At 31.8% G+C, this 19,924-nt stretch overlaps 1 protein-coding gene across 1 annotated transcript in view; it reads right to left on the bottom strand.

The window, feature by feature from the left end:
* LOC106879368 (ubiquitin carboxyl-terminal hydrolase 32) overlaps positions 1-12,450 on the bottom strand; it is a 52,335-nt gene extending 39,885 nt beyond the window's left edge. The window contains exons 1-3 of the mRNA XM_014928890.2: positions 12,327-12,450; positions 10,097-10,202; positions 39-157 (exon numbers count right to left, since the gene is read on the bottom strand). Of these exons, the coding sequence (XP_014784376.2) occupies positions 39-157; positions 10,097-10,202; positions 12,327-12,440 (339 nt within the window). The 5' untranslated portion in view covers positions 12,441-12,450. The remainder of the gene's footprint in view (positions 1-38; positions 158-10,096; positions 10,203-12,326) is intronic.
* Between the last annotated feature and the right edge of the window lie 7,474 nt (positions 12,451-19,924).

Here is a 19,924-nt window from a genome sequence, read left to right on the forward strand (position 1 = left end):
TTTTTTTTTTTTTCCTTAATATAGCTGCTCTATATTACCTCTTTAAAAAGTTCTGAAAGCGACTGGGAAACTTGTTGTTCAGTTTCTAAAATACGCCGATCCATTTCTTCTTTTTGTATATAACTGAAGGCTTCATCAGCATACATCCCAAACAGTACTAGAAACAAATAGAAAAGTTAAATAAATAGAGAGTAACATATTTTCTTTACCAGCTTAACAGTGAATAGTTGCTACATTTAAGATAAAATACAGAAAGAATATTTGATATAAGACTCTCTAGAAATATAACTGATTTTAAAAAAATGTATTTCTCTATTTTACTAGTTTTTACTTGTTTTGAACATTGGACTGTGGCAAAGCTGAAACATCACCATTAAGAATTTAGTTCATCAGAGTGACTCCAACATTTATTTCAGTCTGGTACTATTTTCATCAAATGGCTATGTTAACTTTTTAGATAAGGGAATGATATTCAAAACTGATTTAGATTGGTATAAACACACACAATATTCAGGTGTGTGTGTGTGTGTGTGTGTGGGGTGCTATGGATTTTCAAAGAGTTCCTATCCACCAAATTACTGCAGGACATTAATCAGCTTGCAGCTACAATAGGAGACACTTGTCCAGGGTGCCATACAATAGAACTGAACCTGGAATGATGTGATTATAAAATAAACTTCTTAACCATACAGTTATACTTACAGTCCTATAGCAGTTGAACTCTGTTTCTATCAAAAGTGCAACAAAAGTGTTTGCAGTTCATGAGTTGATAAATTTCCTTTAGTCATGAAAAAAGATCTTTTTTGATATGTAGTTACAAATTAATCATGAAAATAAATTTATAAATATTTCCCATAAGTTTCTTACTTCAATAAATTTGTTTAAATTATGGAATTTTAACCAACAAAGACAACAACATTATCAATTTTATCAGTTCCTCATAAATTTTCTGCAGTTTGATTGAGCCTTCATTTAACTTCTGTGACATCATTAATATTAATTATGTCCAAGAGTATGGAGGGAAAACACAAAAGTCAATAAACTGGAAATACATTAATAAAATGAAGTTGCAGAACAGAAATAATAATAACCATAGCAATACTGATTGTTGATGCTATTGCTGTTATTTGCAGTAGAAGTAATTTAACTGTTCATAGATTGTATTTTGAGTAATTAATTTTTCATAGCCATCTGCAGAAAATCAAAGGAAGTACACCATAAATTTGCCTTGATTTATCTCCCCACCTTTATTGGGTTTTTTTCTCTCAAGTTGTTTGATATCATTTAAACCAATTTTTTTTTTATACACATAAAGAGATACTGTTATTTTGTAATCAATAACTATTCATGGCACAAAATGGATTTAATATTCAATATACAAAATGTAGAAAATATAAAAATAAACAGTACAGCATTCAATCAAGTTGGCAGATTTGTCCAAATGTTGAGCTATTGGTTTGACAAAATAACAGTTTATAAATTGGTTTTACTTTGTATCAGCAACCAAAACAAAATGGTTGAATTAGTTTCCTAAATAAGTTAAACTCATATGAAATGAAAAAAAAAATTTGGAACCCTAATTGATTAATAAGATTTTTTTCCAAATCTATAAAAATACTTAATGAAAAGAGAGCAGTCAGATAATTAGGAAATGTAAGATGTTGATAGATCAATCTTATGATCTTATATCACTGAAGGTTATACACTAAAACTAGAACTGAAATATTACTGTTTTTGATTTCAGTCACAAGGCTTCATAGAGAATACATTCAATTCAGAATTGTTGGTGTCTGTAATAATGCAATAATACAAGTGTTACTTAAATTGGTAATGAACATATCTAAAAATTGTTCAACAGATACATAAACCTTATTAGACATTTTTCATTACTTCATAAAAGCTGTAAGACATTAGCAATAAACCATGCCAAAAGTCCCATGTTTTCTTCTCCTGGTGTTAATTCTATGAATAGCACAAAAAAAAAATCATGTTCTTTCAAAGAAAAATGTTATCAATAAAAACTCATTGATTCACATCCTCTCTACTCAACCATTCTTTGTTTACATAAGAAAGAATATTGATCCAGAAAATTTCTGCTAAACAAATCTAAATACTTGAATTGAAATCATCCAACCAATGACAGGAAAAATTAATATAGATTAAATTAAATTTAAAGAACCATGACATAAAAACAGAAACTATCTAAAATGGAATATATCAGACAGAAATATGAATTGCCCGTTTCTATCAAATAGGTATATTCTAAGTGGCAGGCAGAGAAAAGTAAATAATCACATAATTATAGGCAAAATATGTTAATAGGATATAGTTAATCCTTCTTGAAACACAGGTATCCATAGGGATGGTACTTAACACTAGTGCTGGATACATTAAGAAGTTGAAAGTCAATTGTCCACTTGTATAAGGTGATAGGCTATTGTGGGGAAGTTTTTCCAAAGTTCTGGAATATATTTTCAACAACTAAGTAAGCTGAGGCACAAAAGATCTTCATTGCAAAGTACAAGATCTGAGCTCACAAACCAAGAGCTGATAAGTCAATAATTTATCCATTTCACTTCCAGGATGATGTTCTAAGTTGAACATGACTGATCTTATGGAATGGAATATGAACAAAATGATTAAATGCTAATTTCACATATTGTGTTATGTTCCAAAATAAAGTATTAAACAAAAATAATGGCTGAATCAGAAGGTTAATGGCTTGCCTGTTAACATTTTCTTCTTGGGTGTTTGTAACACAGGGGACTATATCAAAAGGCATGTAATGGCCTTGTAATAGTGTTAAAGCAAATCACTGATTATGTCTACCACCTATCATTAACTCTCCTTGCTGCAATTAGCTGACTGAACAAAACAACAGAATCCACTCTTATTTCAAGAGGGAGTGGTTAATGATATAGTATCCAACTGTAAAAACAATTATAATAATGATACCAAGAATGTACCATCCCACCCACACAAGGTTGGACAAATGACTGCAAAACAGAAAACAAAAAAATAATAAATAAATTAAATTTGAATTTAAGAAGTGTTATTCTTGTAAGCAACTTAAAGTTTGGAGATTTTTACTTTTTTTTTATAACATAATTTATGAGAGGAAAAATCCTTAAATACTGGGTGAGAATCATAAAAATCATAGGGAAATAATGCTTATCAATAACCATTCAATGATGAAACATATGCAATGATCTGTTCTAAGTATGACATATGACAATGCACAATAAAGGTGAAGATGAAAGAGCTTAAGGTAACAATATAGAGTTGAATTTGTGACCTAATTTTATTTTTTTTCTTTGTAGTCATCATTCTGATTAAGCCACTAATGTTCTCTCGGAAGGTATGGAAATTGCACAGCTTATTCTCCACACTTCAATTAATCAAAACCTCTTTATTGAAATATACTAAGAAATAATTCTTTTAATCAATATTTTAGTAAAATTAGCAACTGAGAACAATTATTTATTCAATATGGATACTTTGCATTGAATAATTTTTTCAAGAAAGCACTGCCAAGGCAATTATCAGAAATTATCAGCTCGGCTATAAAACTAATTTCTTTGATGCTAAGTAACAATGAGTTATATTTATCAATCCACTTAAATTTCAAGTAACTGATTACTAAGCTTACTCTAATAGACAGTTCATATGGAAAGTCTAAGACACAAATATTGAAACATCTAAGAGGATAAAATATTTAATAGATTTTTAAAAGTTATGATGTAAAAAAGCTAAAATATAACATTATCAAGGTCAAATCTGACTAAATTTATTCTTTTGCTTACAATGATAAGAAATGGCATTTACTCTTAATCAGATAGGTAATAGTTCAATAATCTTAAATATTAACTCTTTGCCAAACTTTGAAGTTCATTTATTTATTCATTTATTTGTACAGGAGCCAACGAATGAACATAAGGATTAAATTAGCCAAGAATATAAGCAATAGTTTTAAGAATGCTCAATATAGTAATATTCCAAAATATCTAAATCATATAATTTATGGGATGGTAGCCAAAGAATCTTTTTTTTTTTTAGATATAATTTGAGGGGGAAAAAGGAAGAAAAAAACTTTAGAGGTAATAAAAAAAAAACAATCTCCAAATAAGCTCTTCCTTCACAATGACTGGTTTTATCTTTAAAGCTTACTACTTTATCAATAATTCTTACTTTTATGGAAATAGTTGTTTTGTCTTGTGACTTTAGTTAACATTCATAAAGGAAAAATTCAATATCTTATCTATTGTTGTTGGCTGAAATCATTATAAAATGTTGTGGACACTAAATTTGTTTTGAAAGAAAAGTCTCATGAATATTACAAATGTTTTGCAGAAAAAAAAATTGTTACCAAAATGGTGTCCCAACACACAACCAATTAGTGTTTAGAGTGATAATGCTAATACATGATCTTTTAACATTGTATTGTGTATATGATATACAGATATACAATGTATTTGACACTGAAAATATATTCCTCAGAAGCTTGGCATATTACAAATCATCAGAATTTAAGTTTACATCTAAGTAGAAATGTTTCCAAGGGACAAGGAAGAGAATCTACTACCAAAAATACCAAATCTATGCAATTCCCAACAAATTTTTAATTACTGGAAAAACAAAATTTGCAAGTTAATATTCTCAACATTTTAATATAGTTTTCATTCTGTCAAAGTCAAATACACAAAAACATTTCCTAGTCCTATTAATAGGAGACATAATCATTGCTTTATACATGATGGAATTGGTCTACTGTAGATGAGTATGATAATGAGTTCAAGCCTTTCAACAACTATTGCATTGAATTCAAGACATGTTTGAAGCTAAGGCTCAAGGCTCTACACTTGCCTCAGTTTGTCTAATAAGTTTGTTCTCTCTTTTTTTTTTTTGTCACATTTGAGCGTATAACAAAATGAGAATCCAGTTAGAGAAACAATTGTGACCGCAAAACTTATCCTATTCCAGCAGCTATCAGAGAAAAATTTGAAGTAGAAGCCCAAAGAAAAAAGGATTTTAAAATTAATATTCAAATAAGTTTTATATGTAACTCTTTCTCGCAATTGACCAGTGGTATCAAACTGCTGCTACATGAAAACAAAGCTGAAAAATTATGGTGAAAGCCTAATTATAAAAAGAAAAAATTTATGTCTATTCTTCTGGATTAAACATAGGATGCGCATAATTGGACAAAGCTCGTGTCAATGGTGGTAATTTATTAGAATTTGTTTACAGAGTTAAAAAATTCCTTTCAGACCATATGGAAATTATTTAAATACATATAATAAAAATTCTACATGCTTTTGGCATAATTTTTTCAAAAAAAGGAAAAAGATAATTCTTATAGTTTTAGTTGAATTAAAGTTAAATGTCCAAGGTTTCTTTGTGTTCGAACATTAAATGAAAACTCAAATCTGACAAAGCTATTTATAAAACACACAAACCTTTAAAATAAGCATAGATATTGCATGATTTTTTTCTAAATTTCAAAGAAATATATGAAATAATATTCTAGGTGACTTCATTATTGAAATGAACTTGCTCAAACAGCAGTTTAGAAATAGCAGATAATTTATGTTTACAAGGTGACCTAATTAGTGCTGGAGGTCACTGCACTAAAAATAGAATAGCTAGAGTAAGAAATAAACAAAAGCAGTTTAAATGGTTGTTGGCCTCTGAGAAACTGGTTTCATTTTTCTGTGGAAAAAGCAGATTTTATAAAGCATGTGTAAGAAATACTAAGCACCATAATAGATAGACATAAGCAGTAAATGCAGATCTGTGAAACCTTGAGAGAAATGAATCAAGTATAATTTGTTAGATGGATAATGTTAACTTCCATAAAACAGAGGGATGTCAAACAAAAAAAAAAAAGAAACATTTTGAAATGATGAAATTCTCTAATATTTTGAAATCAGCAATACTAACTAAAATTAGAAACCAGATATTAAAATTTATCACTGAGATGAAAGATATTATAACAACAAGACAGCACTTTTCAAAATCTTCCTAAATTATTTTATTTCTATGTTACACACCATGTTTCCAAAGATCACAAAATCAAATTAAAATACTAAAAGAATAAAAATAAAATAATCTTGCTCAAATTTGCCCACTTGGTGAAAACAAAAAGAAATCATAATGAAAGAAAAACTAAAATTGTGCTGGAAATTTTTCTTTTTTAAAAATTGAAATGCGAGAATGATTACATAGTCTTAGATTCACTAATGAACATCTTTAATAGCTTTATAAATCAATAAGTATTTAGTAGCTGTGTAAGAAATCAATGGCAAAATGATTATTCTAACAAAATATACCAAAGATTCAATTTTTTTGTAAAGAACAAAAAATATGATTATTCACAATTTCTGTACAAATCATTTCTGTAAAGTTTGCAGTTTTAAAAATCGACATGGAAATTTCATGGGGTAGTGAACTTAAAAAGAAAAAGAAAAGAAAACTAGTATCTTACAAATGTAACACCTATAATCATGAAGATCCTGTCAGAAATATACAAAACAAACTTCGCTAGCACTGTATTGTTTATTGTGAAACTAAGAATGAACCGGACAGATTAAACTACTCTTTAGTATATTTAATATAGGGACACTAACTCCAATATATAATCAGCTTTAATGATATTGTCTAAAATATTTTATGAGAAATAAACTATTTATATATATACACTCTTTACTTGTTTCAGTCATTTGACTGCGGCCATGCTGGAGCACCACCTTTAGTCGAGAAAATCGACCCCAGGACTTATTCTTTGTAAGCCTAGTACTTATTCTATCGGTCTCTTTTTGCTGAACCGCTAAGTTACGGGGACGTAAACACACCAGCATCGGTTGTCAAGCGATGGGGGGGGGGGACAAACACAGACACACAAACACACATACATACATATATATATATACATATATACGACGGGCTTCTTTCAGTTTCCGTCTAACAAATCCACTCACAAGGCTTTGGTCGGCCCGAGGCTATAGTAGAAGACACTTGCCCAAGGTGCCACGCAGTGGGACTGAACCTGGGACCATGTGGTTGGTAAGCAAGCTACTTACCACACAGCCACTCCTGCACCTATATATATATATCATCATCATCATCATTATCATTATCATCGTTTAACATCCACTTTCCATGCTAGCATGAGTTGGACGATTTGACTGAGGACTGGTGAACCAGATAGCTACACCAGGCTCCAATCTGATTTGGCAGAATTTCTACAGCTGGATGCCCTTCCTAATGCCATATATATATATATATATATATATATATATTCAGAAGTCAAACATGTATAGTAATAAACAAATACACAAGGTCAAGCTGAAAAACACTAAATGCACAGATGAACAGAGAACAAATACCAACTTATCAGTTATTGGCCAGGAGGTAGAGCTCAATTTCATACCATTACCAATAATACTGCTTCCACCCTGGAGGCAACCAGCAAGAAAACTTGCTTGGAAAGCAACTAAAGCATAACAAAACAAAATGAGACAGACAAACAAGAATGAAAAAGGAATACGGAAGTGGACATATGAAAATGGATAAAAGTAAAATGAGACTGTTAATGAACACTCAAGGGACAAAAAAAACAAAATAAGCAGAATATGGCCTTAGAGCTAGGCAAAGACAACAGAAAAAATAATAATACATGTATACAAATTATGTATAACAATTATTCTTCAGATTATTATTCCTTCAATCACTTAATGTCTACATCCTTACGTTAATGTAACTATATGTTTATTCCGTGATATTATATCTGAAACATTTTTAGGGTTTGTTTACATTTATATAACTGCTCTATAAACACAATAGTGGACAAGCCTACAGATGAGGCATCTCTACGGTTGTTCAATTTGCCAGAAATAGCAGTCAATTCTCCTTCAGATTACACCACACTGTCTTAAAAGGCTGCATTGAAAAATGTAATCCTAGATACATTATGACTTAAAGATAGGTTGGTTGTGACTAGATTTCAGTTGATCAGAGATCTGTTCAATCAAGGCTAGCCAAGGACTAAATAATGGCCCCATAATGATGGCTTGGCTTATTAATTTTCACGTGCTATTTTAACTTTAATTGTAACTTTTATGTTTAGTTTATAAATAAATCAGTGTAAAAATATTGCAAGCTTTTATTATTTTAAACTTTGATAGTTATTTCAGAACAAACCTTCATTTAACTATGTTCATGTAATATATTACTTTGAAGTGCAGATTTTGATCTGTTGTTTGATGCTAATGGATTTGCTCTCACATCAAAATTTGAGTAATTTTAAAATACAAGTTGTGAACTGCTCACAATGTCAATTAAGTATTTGGTCTGGGGATCATCAATGAATATACAACTTAACATTGGTTCCAAAAAATTCATAGTGATGAAGAACCTTGAAGATGAAGAATTTGCAGCAAACGTCTGCATTGACAACCAATTAAGGGGCATTATTGAAAGGAACCAATACAAAAGAACTTTTGAGACTACAGAAGAGAACTAAATGTTGATCATTCAACAACTGTTTGACATTTACACCACACTGGAAATTTAAAAAAAACTCATTTGTCGACCTGAGGGGAAAATATAAATTGTTGCCATGAATCCTGCTTTTGCACAACAAAAACAATTCATTCTTTATCACACTGTAACATGTGTCAAAAGTGAATTCTATATGACAATCAATGGTGTATTAGGCAATAACTGAACTAGGTACTAAAACACTCTCCCAAATTGAACTTGCATCAAAAGAAGCTTATAATCACCATTGTTTGGTGGTTGGCAAGTGGAATCAAACAATAGTATTGCTTCAGTATTAATGACTTATAAGGACACAGTATTTTGTTATGCAACCATAATATCCAGCAAGGTATATTAAACATTTTTATATGTCAGTATTGTGTTTTACTGTGTTAGCAGTGCTCTTACATCACTTGAAATATGTCATATTCATCCATTACTCATTTTTCATCTTCTATCTCATTGTTTGTTTACATCTGGCATCTCAGACATGAAATGTCATAACAAAATCAGTGTTGACAATAATTTCTATAGAAAATCTGTAGAGATAACCTCAACAAGTGCTTGAATTCTGGTGAAAACATCACAATAGAAGACAACTGTCAAGAATCAACAAAATGCACCAAAATCTGCAATGCTTAAATTATAGCTTTGGTCAATCAAAAAGTACCAATTCTTCTCCCTGGCAACATCCAACCAGGTTTCACAAATGACTACAGAAATTGAACTAACTGGGCTATGAAACTCCACTTTACCCAATTTAGTTCTCCAGACCACTCCCCAGATGACTATCACTTTTTCAAGCATCTTAATTTCCTACATAAGAAGGCTTTCAACAACCAAATAGCAACTCAAAGTGCCAGGATTCCTGAATTTTACTACTAAAATTAAGAGATTTTTTTCTTGTTGGCAGGAATGTGTAGGTTTTAATGATTATCGTTTCAATTAATAAAATTTATTCTGAGTTGAGATATATTGCTTAGAAGCTGATGATTAAAATCTGCAATTATTTTTGTAATCATGCCCACATAGTTATTCTTTTCTAGTATTCTCTCTTTCCACATCCTATAGTTGGTATTTATCTCTCGTATCTATGCTGCTATATTAAAATTTACAATTAGATACCATACCGATACAGACCACAAGCTGATCTAAAGGATGCAAATGCAAATATTCAATGCAATGATAATTATTATGATGAATAATGTTTTGAAAATTGAAAAGAAAATTCAGTAAAAAATAGAAATATCTAATTTTATTTTATTTTAAATGACAATATCTTAGAGCAAATTTAGATAACTTAAAATTGTTTTTGCATGGGAAAGACAAAAAATACTTCAAAAGTTCAATTACAAATCGAGTTGTGTCAATGATGAATCTATTGGATTAGTTTCTAGAGCAGAAACTGGGTATTTTATTTTCAGTCATGTCAATAACAAAAACATGCAAGTTCAATAGAAAGTGCAAAACATAATCTGGGAAGAAAAGAAACCAATATCTTCAAAGCATATATCTTTTAAAATGTAATTCTCTATTTAGGATTTTAAAGAGTACTTACATTTTATTTTCTCTTCCCGCATCCCCCGTGTTAAGATCACCAAACCACATAGTAAATCTTTAAAAGAGAGTCCTTTAGGAGTGCCACCAAATGCTCGATATATCAACTGAAATTTTAAAAAAACAACTTATAAACAGATACAAGATAATCGATTGATGTCAAACAAAGTGGACTCTTCCTTCTTACTCATTGTATAGCAGCTTCTAATGACACTAAAACATCTTTTATTGTCACTGAGGATAGATACACCCATATCATCTCTCCTCATTATCCACTTTCATTCATCAAATTTATACTGTTGCCTGTGAATTTCATGGCCAAACTTCCCATGGATTAATCTTGAGTATCTTCACTGATATCAGAACCACCATATTAAAACTACATTAAAACAATATGGCTTTTTGTGTAACCCAAATCAAAAAATTATAGTTCTGTGATATAAATCCTTCCTCAATGAGACATGTTAGTTGATGCTGAAGAATAAAAATATGAGAGAGAGAGAGAGAGAGAGAGAGAGAGAGAGAGAGAGAGAGAGAGAGATAGAGAGGGGTGTGTGGAGAGGTAACATATTAGTAGAGAGAGGGGAGCAATCAGAGCCAACTAGAGCAAGGAGAAAATGAAAAGAAGGACAACAGATTAGAAATATCTTGTGATGGGGAGGTAATGACATAGAAACACTATAAAAGATGTTTGTGTGTGTACACACACACACACACACAAATAAACATGACCTCCTCACCCCATACTGTTTTTCAAATCTGCTTGCCTTTCTGTTCTTATTGTCAGTCACCTCTCACTCCATTAAGACTTGTTGTCTCTCTCCCTCTTTCCCGTCCTCCTTTATTACATCAACCTAATTTATTTATCCTTGAGCACCATTTGACATTTCTTCTCTCACCAAAGAAGGATTCTGCTTAAAACACTGAACTTTTCTTCTTTGAGGCATAAGATTTATTCCACTGAACTATCCCATTAGTTTTTGTTAACTCAGAACATCCGTAGTTTCCACAGGGTCTACTGTTTTATCATACATTATATGGATCTGTCAATCCCTTTGACACTCTTCCCACTCTTTGTCAATGATTTAGGTATTCCTAATCCAAACTTTTTAATGCCAAGGATACAATCATTCAAATCCCAGTCCATCATTGATATCAAATCTCACTTAACATGTATCGCTTTCATTAATGAGGATTCTCCTCTTTCATTTTACTCATGGAGATCAGACAAACCAGTACACTCTAACAAACTTAAAATGAAAAACGTGTCTGCTTTCAATAAAAACTAACACAATACATCCGCTTCTCAAATGATCCCCTCCCTATACATTTTAAGATCTACTATTCTCAATTCTATTATCATTTTCTATATTTGTACTTCAAGTACTCTCAGCAACTAAAATGGTAAACAAAAAGATACAAACTTTACTATTGTCTTCTAAATATAACATTCAGCTGGTGCTAATTTGAGATTTAAAATTTTTTTAACAGTTACCTCAAGATTAGCAATGAAATATTTTTATATATTTACACCAACACCTAGTTTAACCATTAAATCTATTGTGGAAGTAAATATTTTTAAAATATGTTTTATAGCAAAACCAAAATAAAAAAAAATTAATAGCTCCCAAAACTATAATCTTATTACAAGATTGTAGACACTTAGGTAATCAATGCTTATCCTGTGACTGAAAAACAAGCATATAATTTTAGCACACAATATCTTCATTTATTAATAATATTTAGCACCAAAATACAACTTCAAACTTCCAAATTAAAAAGGTTGAAAGTAAAATATTTTAGGTACAAAATCTTTTTTTCTTTTTTTGGCGGGCACAAGAAGAGGAATTTGCATAAACACCAGTAACTTATAGGTACCCATTTTTGTACTTATAATGGACTGCAATGCATTTAAACCTGCAATTTCCTGTTAGAAGATATACAGTGACTGTTATATCATTGCTGAAACCAAGAGGTCAAAAATTAAGAAAAAATTCTTATAAACCCATTAATGATATATTTTTAGGAATCTATTTTTATATTTTACCATTTTTTGTTTCTTATATATATATATATATATATATATAAGTACTAAACTACATTCATTGACCTCAAAAAATTAACCTGATAACATTGAAAACAAAAAAAAAAAAACGACTAACATATCCAGATATAAGATCAGATAAAATAGTTTAATGACACGGAATGAAACTATAAAATACAATTTTTACCTGAGCAAATTTGGGAGGAACTCCTTCCCAGAGAACTTCTCTAATAAATAGGCCTTCAGTCATTAATCCATTTAAGTTTGAAGTGCGCTTAAAAGCATTTTTTAAACGCTTCATTTCAGCTTCGGTCACTGTAAGAAAAGAAACAAAAATCTATATAACAAGAAGCAATGATGATTCTAATTTTATCACATAATCAACATATACTTAAAAGATTAAGATAAGTAATTAAATTATATAATCTACTCATTCTTTATTGAATGTATTAAGAAAATATCTTCCTTAAGAGTAAATTCCACTTTCAAGCTATCTCAGGCAGTTCTCAACCATCTTAGGCAGTTCCAGCCATCACCATCAAATGGTGTACCTCTAAACTGGTCACTATTATTACTGCATTCTTCAAGATTTCTTGACTCCAGGTATTCAAAGTTATAACAATACATCACCAATAAGGTAACTTCTCAGACTTTGCCAACTGCAGATCTATCATTTCCTTCCAATATGAATTGAAATTTAGTGATTATACAATAGGGTTTCCATAGAGTGATATATTTTTTATGGTATAATAAAGATCCTGTCTTTAAAAAATTTTAGCAAAAGTTATTGTCCTTGATCAGTGAAATGCTTGACTAAACAACAAAACCCTAATTAACATGAGTTCAAGTAGCAAGGCTAATAAATTGATACTAAATCCCCAAAAGCTTGGAGTTTAAACTTGATTACAATGGTAACACTTCAAACACTGCATGGAAAATTGTTTGGCTGTATTCTCAAATTATTTCTTGATAAATATTGTGCTATTAGCAAGTCTTCCACCAAAATACAATATGTAATCTAACCTCTGGATAAAAGAAAGACTGATGAGAAAAGTCCTACTGATAAGAGGGAAGTATTGGCTCTAGACGATAAATGGGAAGTTATTAAAATACATAATCATGGAGACTACAAAGAAAAATAGAATGATACATATGTATGAATGAAGAGACAGTATGAACAATTACATAAAAAAAATAGATGACTATAAGTAAAAAGGTAAAGCTGTACTAGGTATGCAAACAAGCAATAGAATCAGTATAATCACCGAATTAGCACATTTTCTGTTTGCAATTAAAAAATAAATGGCAGAAAATGAGATTTTTGACAAGAACTGAAGAAACTTTTACTGCTAATTACAGTTTTTTTTTGTTTTTTTTTTTTTAAGATTCCAATTCTGGAAAAGAAAACAAAATTCCTTTTGTTCATGAAAGGAAATACTGATGGTAACTAACTGTTGTGTTAACTAATATTTCCATTGGCTTTTAATATTCCTTTTTACTATAAGGACAAACCCTGCTCAACTGGTACTTCTTTTATCAACCCCGGAAAGATGAAAGGCAAAGTCGACCTTGGTGTGATTTGAACTCAGAATGTAATGATGGACAAAATGCCACCAAACATTTTGCCAGTGTGCTAGTGATTTTGCCAGCTCACCACCTTATTGACTTAATACTGGTACTAAATAATTGATACACATTGATATCCTATGCACTCTGTATTTCTACTATGAATATCTGCTTGTATTGCTTAAATACTATAAACTACAGTCAATACTCTCATGTAGATTCACTGATTTGGGATAGCTTTGACTGAATAGACACACATTGAGGTCATAACACATCAATGTTTCAAAGTCCCCTTATGCCAATGAATCACGTGTTATGAACACACATTCTCTAAAGGGAGATGTTCTACAAAGATGAAATATAACAACGATGAGCATGTTCATGCTTGAATCTGCCAGAATATATTAAGAATGAACAGATCTGTTATTAGAAAATTACTATTTTTAAATCTCACAATGTGAGATATTCAGCAACAGTACTTTGTTATAAAGATTGTTTGCCAGCATAACATGGCAGTCCTAGTTTAGGACGAATGTCGCTGTAATTTAGCCCCAGGAGGCTATACGACACGATCTGCATCCTTATATTTTCGAACAAGGGAATCTAGCACCCCCACTCAGCTCAAAACAATATCCATGTATCACGATTTCCAGGTTATTTCCTTTCATCAGCACAGAATAATTGTTTGGCTAGAGGTGGCACTGCCAAATTCCCGTTCGAAATATATTGTTTTCAAAGTGAGATCTAGCCACTGATCTATATATTAGAAAATTACTATTTTTAAATCTCACAATATGAGATATTCAGCAACAGTACTTTGTAGTAAAGATTGTTTGCCAACATAACATGGCAGTCCTGGTTTAGGATGAATGTTGCTGTAAGGACACAGATCATGTCGTATAGCCAGCTGGAGATGATGAGTCCTGGGGCTAAATTACAGCAACATTCATCCTAAACCAGGACTGCCATGTTATGTTGGCAGCTAATCTTTACTAGATCCGTTATTGTACCAAATTATTGTTTTTATTGAAAGTCTTGGGGTCTATTTTTAATAGTAACAAAAATCTGCACATTATAAACTCAGACCATGATATTGCTATACTAATGATGTTATGATTTTACATGCCTTTTGTATGTTTGTGTGCAGCTAAGTCTATTTAAGATAACTACCAGTTTGATGTACGGGGCAGTTATATGGTGTATAATTTGGATAACATTGGTGAATCAAAATATTCTGCTATAACAGATGTTTAAAGAACTGAACACTGTGGACCTATATTATCACCATAAAGATCATACATAATACAGCAAAAAAACCTATGTGTATCACACAGAACCTCAAGGCTCTTAAAGGATATAACCAACAATCTCTATTGATATGTTGGTGTTACCATAAACTATGAGTCATCTCATTTTGAATATTAGCTTTTGACCTATTTTGCAGGAAGAACAGTCTTACTTTTAAAGAGTTATTTATTTCAGAGAATGTCCCTGGTCGTGGTATTGCACTTAGTGACTTGTGTGAAAAAAATGAATGCCATATTTTACCCAACAAATATGATATCTCTTTTATAGTCAAGAAGTATTTTTTACTTTTAGTTACAATGAGAGAAAATGCAATTTCAATGGTAGAGTTTTGAAAACAATTCACTTAAAAGATGTAAGTGAAAATATTCATGAATTATAGGAAAATGTGACAAGTAACATGAGAACTGTTTCAAAACATATTTTGCCATATTGTGCTAATGATACAAAGACATTCCCCATCAAAATGAAATTGAGAAATAACTAACATTGGAGGAAAGTTTGTTTCAATGAAAGATGATACAAATGTTTAGGATTGATTGAAACATTTTTGGAAAGGATTAGTAGATCATGAAGTGACTTAGCCTAACAGTGTCCATACAAAGAAACAGACTATGAAGAAGTTGATGAAATTAATCAACAAATGAAGAAAATGGCAAAATGAATGTGATGATGTTTCACAAATTTCACAAAAGTTGAAGCAGTTTATAATATATGCTAATGGAAATAAAAATCTTTTATTGATAAAAATCAAGGTTTCAGCCATATGACAGCTTAAATCTTAAAACAATGTCAATTTTTGGAATAAATAAATAATCTCTAATAGCATTTGTGACCAGTTATTTTATGCAAATATTTGTGCACAAAATAATTTTTTGAAAATGCTCTTCATGAACCATTAAAAATGTGTCAGCTACTTATAGGTAGATACAGTGAATACAGTTAAAAGAAAAAAGCAAAACAAATAATGCGTTCCCTATTATTTTCAGCATTCATTTGCAGCTCTTCATAAACCTATGGGTTTATATGCATTTATATAAGTGATTGCCTGTTATAAAAAAAAAAAAAGTACAATCAAAAGAAGTAGGAAAAGAGGTGGAAGTAAAAAAACAAAATGGTCTATTACATGATTTAAATATGTGCATCAAAACTATGGAACAAATCTTTAATTGAATATTCCATTGTGCATAATAGTATTTTGGTAATAAAATTTCAATAAAAGTGGTTGCTGGCAAAGTTTTAAGAATCTGGTGTACTCAGTAGTTACACAAGTGTTAGAAAGGTAAGAGGTAATAATCACCAACCATGAGATTTTAAACTAGAATAATATCTAGTTCATATCTTTTATTTGTTTCAGTCATTGGATTGTAGCCAGGCTGGGGCACTGCATTGAAAGGTTTAGTCAAACAAATCAACCCCATTACTTATTTTTATGCTTGATATTTATATATCAGTCTCTTTTTGAAGAACCACAAAGTTACAGGGATGGAAACACACCAGTAACAGTTGTCAAGTGATGGAAGGACATACACACACATATAAGGCTTCACATAGTTTCCATCTACACACAAGGCATTCGTTGGCCCAGGGCTGTAGTAAAAGACACTAGCTCAAGATGCCAAATAGTGGGACTGAACCCAAAACCATGTGGCCACAAAGTAAACTTCTTAAACACACTGCTATGTCTGTATACGTTTAAGATTATATATATATATATATATATATATATATATATATATAAGTCAGTAAATAGTGGGGTTGTGTTAACCGCACGTGGAGAAATAATAGGAAAATGAAAAATAATAATAAGGCAGAATGCTAATTGGAAGCATATTTTAATAAAGATTTCTAACCAGATTTCATTGCATGGCAAATTATCAAGAAGAGGGAGAATGAAAATGTTTTTTACAAAGAAGTAAAAAATGAAAAAAATAATATATAAAAAAATAAATATACCAATACATTATATTGTCTTTGAGCTTTTAAAGTTCAATGGTAATTCATGTAGATAATGGTTGGAAAAATATGGATGCATGAAAATTGTGAGTTGTGTTAGGTTTAAAAAAAGAGAAAAGTGGCTAAAAGTTTGTGTTAAGCAGGAAGCGTGGTGTCAAAATAGGAAGTGTGGTGTCAAAACAGGAAGTGTGTGTAAGGGGAGACAAATCTTTTTAGTTGGAGTTATAAACTCTTTTTCAACAGGAAGTTTATGTCTGTTCCTAGAGAAATAAGGTCACTGAGGGGTGTGTGTTAAGAAATGGTTGGAATTTCTCTATGAAAAGATTCTCCTTGTTGATTCTTTCTTGTGTGGAGATTCTGTCTTTACATTGATAGAAAGGGAATATAAGGAATTTAGGGTTTTTGTTTCTGGCATAAGAGTCTATGTGGCCACTTTAAAACAAAGTTTAAAATCAAAACCAATTTCTCTTGTTCCTCTGGGAACCTCATTTATGTCCTCACATGCGCAGGTTGCCAAAACTTCTATATCAGACAGACAAGCCTCCCATTGCATAGAAGAGTAGCAGTCCATAAAGAACAAATAAATCTCCCTCAATACCGCCAAATTCCACTCATAAAAAGCACCCACTACACTTTGGCGTTAGGAAGGGCATCCAGCTGTAGAAAACACTGTCAGATCAGATTGGAGCCTGGTGTAGCCTCCTGGCTTCCCAGACCTCCAGTTGAACTGTCCAACCCATTCCAGCATGGAAAATGGACATTAAACGATGATATATATATATATATATATATGTATATATATATGTATATCATCATCATCATTGTTTAACGTCCGCTTTCCATGCTAGCATGGGTTGGACGATTTGACTGAGGACTGGTGCAACCGGATGGCTACACCAGGCTCCAATCTAATTTGGCAGAGTTTCTACAGCTGGATGCCCTTCCTAACGCCAACCACTCAGAGAGTGTAGTGGGTGCTTTTACGTGTCACCCGCACGAAAATGACCACGCTCGAAATGGTGTCTTTTATGTGCCACCCGCACAAGAGCCAGTACAGGGGCACTGGCAACGATCTCACTTGGCTTGCTGGGTCTTGGCACACATATGTATATGTACATATATGTGTATCTATGCATGTATGTATATTTGTGTGTGTGCATATATATATATATATATATATATATATATATATATATATATATATATATATATATATATATATGTATGTATATATATATATACATATATATATACATATAGTGCGACACAGCAGCAAAAACAGGTGTCTTGCTATAACGGAGAGGGCACTAAAGGAAGTGATCCAGTATCAGATGATGAAAGATTAGAATGTGACAGAGAAATAGAGAGGCAGAAATAGGTGTGCAGCTATAGAGGAGACATGGCTACCCAACCAGAGGGAAGAACAAGGGAAAGAGAGAGAGTGTAGGAAACAGGAAAAGTGTAAGAGCAAGAGAGAGATGGTGAAGTGCCAGGGTATACTCACAAGTAACAAGGATCAGAGCATAGATGTGATGGTAGAATAAAGAAGAGAGAGGTACAAGGTCATAATATATGCAATTGGCTAGAAGGCACAAGTAGGGAGTGGGGATTGCAGTGACTGATGAAAACCTGGGGTAGAAAAATGGGGTGGGGGAAAGCAGCAGTACAGTGAGCAGGGCAGTAAGGGCAGGAAAGAGGACTGGATGACTATCATAGTTTATGAAGAGGAAATTTGAGGAAGAGAAAGATGCTGTTTAGAAAAGATGTAGTTTGGTTTCTTGGTACATGTGGGTAGGTCACAACTCTTCTAGCACTCAGTTTTGCTGATGTAGATGGGTCTTCTCTAGAACCTCATATCGCCAAACATTTCAGTCCATTGTCATATATATATATATATATATACATACACACACATATATTTGTGTGTTTATCTTTGTATTTGTATTTGTCCCCAACCACCATTTGACAACTGGTGTTGCTGCGTTTACATCCCCATAGCTTGTAAAACAGACTGAAAGAATGAGTACTAGGCTTTAAATGATGAGTACTGGGGTTGATTCATTCAACTAAAACTTTTTCAACGTGGTGCCCCAGCATGGCTGCAGTCTAATGACTGAAAGAAATAAAATATTAAAAAAGATTCAATGCTTCCAAAGTTTGACATTAATTGTCTTCTCATGATCTTCATGCACAAGCTGATGAATTTTCTCCACATTTCCAAGGGTGACTCTTATTCAGGCCTTCCAAATTGCTCATCATTTACCTGGGACGTTCTGCTTTTGAAGTGCCTGTGTCACTTAAAACATTGTGTATGATCCATTGCCTTATTGCAGTAAGCTTATTGAAACATGCTCAATGTCTCTACTGCAGACTTCTGAAGTTTAGCCCAAAATTTTATGTTGGCTCTTTGTTCCAACTTCCTGTACATGACAAAATTGCAGACTATAGTATACATGTGATCACAAAAAAAACAAAATAAATTTCACAACTTCTGAAGTAAACACAATGATGTCACTCAGCACACTGCCTCATGAAGGTCACTGCTAGCTCTCACTGTGCACACAACCATGTACTGCCATCTGTTGGCACACTACAAAACTAGTCCAAGAACTTTTTGATACCATCTTTGTATAGTTAGATAGATGGATCTTTTTTAAAACGGGGGCCACATTTTTCATTAACGAAACACTTTGAAACTTGGATCACTGGTAGAATGTGTCATATAAAACATCTTTTTCTCTTAGTCTTCTTAAAAAAAAAAGAAATCCATAAATTATTCCATGTTAAAGTTGTCGTATTTCTGTAATTTCAACCAATCACTGACGTCCATTCAGCCGATATACATTAAGTGCCGACTACATAAACAAACGATTCTGAAACAATTAACCCTAACCCTAACCCTAACTCTAACCCTAACCCTAACCCTAGGGTTAGAGTTAGGGTTAGGGTTAGGGTTAA

The sequence above is a fragment of the Octopus bimaculoides genome, chromosome 20, assembly GCF_001194135.2.
Source record: "Octopus bimaculoides isolate UCB-OBI-ISO-001 chromosome 20, ASM119413v2, whole genome shotgun sequence".
NCBI lineage: Eukaryota > Metazoa > Mollusca > Cephalopoda > Octopoda > Octopodidae > Octopus > Octopus bimaculoides.